The 3494-nt window shown below is 31.6% G+C and overlaps 1 protein-coding gene across 1 annotated transcript; it reads left to right on the top strand.

Annotated features, from left to right (window-relative positions):
- Positions 1–369: 369 nt before the first annotated feature.
- LOC107490286 (60S ribosomal protein L11) lies at positions 370–2242 on the top strand. Its single transcript, XM_016111046.3, has 4 exons — positions 370–474; positions 563–713; positions 1290–1485; positions 1840–2242. The coding sequence occupies exons 1-4, from the start codon at positions 472–474 to the stop codon at positions 2033–2035; spliced, it is 546 nt and encodes a 181-aa protein (XP_015966532.1). The 5' UTR covers positions 370–471; the 3' UTR covers positions 2036–2242.
- The last annotated feature ends 1252 nt before the right edge of the window (positions 2243–3494 follow it).

The following is a 3494-nucleotide window of genomic DNA, read 5'->3' as shown; positions in this document are numbered from 1 at the left end:
TATCTCTTAATCCGAATAAGCAACAACTAATTCGTCGCGATACTGAACTCCATCTGTCGTTGAAAAAATATTGATAATTTGATAATTAGTTTAGAAACAATGGCAGATAAGTAAAAAATTTTCAATTTTTTCTTCTTGATCACGGGTCAATCATATCCTTAACTAGGGCCTAGCCAACAAACGGGTAGGCTCCGTAAGCCCAGTACAAAGAACACAAGGTGATGTTGAAGGTTTTGTTTTATTACCAAAAAAGGGTTTTGTTTCCAGGACAAAAATAGGTTTATTTCGGGTTAGGTTCGGGTTCGGGTTCGGATTCGGTTCGGGTTGAACGCAGAGATAGTTGTAGGCTCTAAACCCTATGTCACCACTTTACAGGTTTACCCCTTTTATTCAGCAGTCTAACTCACGCACTCTCAATTCCCTTAGCAGCCAAACTGCGCAACATCGTCCCTCCCCAAAGCTCTTCCACCAATGGTAACTGCTCAGATCTTCTCTACTTTCGTTCCTTCTATTTACTTATTCATTTGCTTATCTTTTGATTTCAAAATGAAAATGAGAACAGGCTTCGGAGAAGAAACTTTCGAACCCTATGAGGGAGATTAAGGTTCAGAAGCTCGTTCTCAACATCTCCGTCGGTGAGAGTGGCGATCGTCTCACTAGAGCCGCTAAGGTGCTCGAGCAACTCAGTGGTCAAACCCCTGTCTTTTCCAAAGGTTTGTTTTTAAAATCAATTTTGTTGAGTAATGCTGCTAATGTGTATGAATCTCAATTTCTCTTAATTAGGGCTTGTTTGTTACATGAAGTTTACAATTTACACTTGGTCTTAGCCAGAAGTTATTGCTGATTAACAATTTTGCATTATTAGTACTAGTGCATTAATAAGTACTAATGTGTCTATGAATCTTTTTTTATAAATTAAATATGAATAATACCAAAATTGAGATTAGCCAAGATGGTAAGTATGTTATACTAAAATCAAAGTCATTAGATCAACTCTTTGGATTAAAAAGTTAACCTTTTTTTATATGAACTGTATATGATAAAGGGTACTTTGGGAAAATTTTTATACCAACTGTTTTTCGTATCCCCATTATATACACAGTATAGATAATATAGATATAGATTACTGTTTGTATTGATTATTGCTGTACTTATAGCTCCTTTGAATTTATAGCCGTTCTATGCTGAATTTAATCCGTTACCAATTTGTCTTCTGCTCTGATATGTTGGAATTTGTGGCTGTCTCATCATTGATTTGGGTTTGATCCTGTTTCTGTGGTTTTTGACAGCAAGGTACACTGTCCGTTCCTTTGGGATTAGAAGAAATGAGAAGATTGCTTGCTACGTCACCGTTAGAGGCGACAAGGCGATGCAGCTTCTGGAGAGTGGTTTGAAAGTGAAGGAATATGAGCTCTTGAGAAGAAACTTCAGTGATACTGGGTGCTTTGGCTTTGGCATTCAGGAGCACATCGATTTGGGAATCAAGTAAGCTAAATGACTCTTGGATTTCGCATTATGCTTTGATATTTTCTGCTGCAGAACTATCTGTATTCAAAAATCTGGATCTATCTCGACATATTTGCTCCACTTTCTGCAATCTTCCACTCAGAGAGATAATAGGCTTAAAAGAAAAATTCTTGATCTTTTAGGATTTTTCTGTTTTATCAAGTTTATTGTTATACCATTAAGACGTTTACATGATGAGCCCCTCAGTTTTTTGTTCTTTTGCATGAATGTTGACTGACTTTTGTATCATTTCCGGCTTCCATGTTCTTTGATTGTGAATTATAAAAGGAGCTGGTGCTTATTATTTATTTATATTGTTTGGCTCTGCTTCAGGTATGATCCATCAACTGGTATTTATGGAATGGATTTCTTCGTTGTTCTAGAGCGCGCTGGATATCGTGTGGGACGTCGCCGCAGGTGCAAGTCACGAGTTGGTATTCAGCACCGTGTCACAAAGGAGGATGCCATGAAATGGTTCCAGGTCAAATACGAAGGAGTGATCCTCAACAAGGCCCAGACTATTGTTTAGTTTTCCTTGTTTTACTTAGCTATTTCAGATCTTTTTGTGTGTCCCTCCTTTTGCTTAGAGCCTCTTTTACTCAGTTACCTTGTTTCGTTTCATTTTATTTACTATATGGCTTTGTTTTTGGCACCTGGAACACTCATGGGGTCCCAAGAGATATTTCCAAAAGCGTGGGTACTTTATCTATTGAAGAAGCTAGAAAGGTTAATATTAGTAAGAGGTGCAATGATAGCTAACTTAGTAATGATGTATAATTATAAGGACTAACTATATTTGTTTGATGACATTGAAGGAAGATAGTGGTGCAGTTGAAGATGGTTTTAGATCTTTAGTTACTAATGCTATCAAATCCTCAAATGTTACCAGTAAGCAACTACACCACTATCTTCGATGAATGTGATTGTGTCCACGGGAGAATTGATCAGGGTTACGGACTATTAAGAAGTATAATTATACGGACTAACTATATATTTGTTTAGAAAGAATTGGTAGTCAACACTTCTTAACAAATAAATCAACCAACAATTGAATATTTAAAAAAAAACAAATCTAAAACCAAAAATAGTAAAAACATTCAAGACCTAAGTTAAAAAAATACTTGAAAGGAGTAATAAATTATTAAAATGGTATTTAAAAGTTTGTATAGATATTAAAGATACATTTTAAAAAATAATTTTAAAGATCAAATTTTGATGTAAATTTTTGTAATCATTATTGAAAAAATAAGATTTTTTAATTTTTAAAATTTGGTAATTTTTTGTTAAATAAATTTTAAAAATATTTTTTACTATGAATGATCACATTTTTTTTTGAGAAATAAAAAAAATTTAGAAATCAAATTTTGTTTCAAATTTTTATGTGCACATTATAAATATTTATTCAAATGCTGTAAAAAAAAATAAATTTAAATCTTTTGTTAAATATGAAAGTTTTGTTACCTATAAAAAAATATAATATTTATTTATTCTTTATACCATATTTTAAAACATTCGGGACTGTTTTATTGATAATATTTTTCAAATACTCTTTTTGTTAGCATATATAATTTAAAATTTAAGAGTTGTTGACAATGATTGGTGGTGGATAAATGAAACTGAAATTGAGTAAAAAAAAGTGAAAATGAGTAAAACCATAATTTAAAAGGTAAGATACATCATTAAACCAAACACCAACTAATATTACATAGTTTGTATTTGAATTAGAGTTTGCAAAAGAGAGTTTGTATAAAATTGATTTTAGAAACTTGATTTTGATAAAAAATGAGTTGGTGTTAAATGTAATTTTGTATTAAAATAGATTATAATAAAATGAATGTTGTTTGGATTATATTATTTAAAATTATGTTTAGACAAAAATTACTGAAAAAAATTATAAATTTATATCATTTAAAACTATATTATTGTAACACTCTTTGATTATAATTTCTTTTGGAAAGAATTTATATTTATGTGTTAAAATTTAATAC

Source organism: Arachis duranensis, chromosome 5, assembly GCF_000817695.3.
Source record: "Arachis duranensis cultivar V14167 chromosome 5, aradu.V14167.gnm2.J7QH, whole genome shotgun sequence".
Classification (NCBI taxonomy): domain Eukaryota; kingdom Viridiplantae; phylum Streptophyta; class Magnoliopsida; order Fabales; family Fabaceae; genus Arachis; species Arachis duranensis.
Note: the sequence above shows the minus strand (reverse complement) of the source record. Positions and strands in the feature narration are given on the sequence as shown.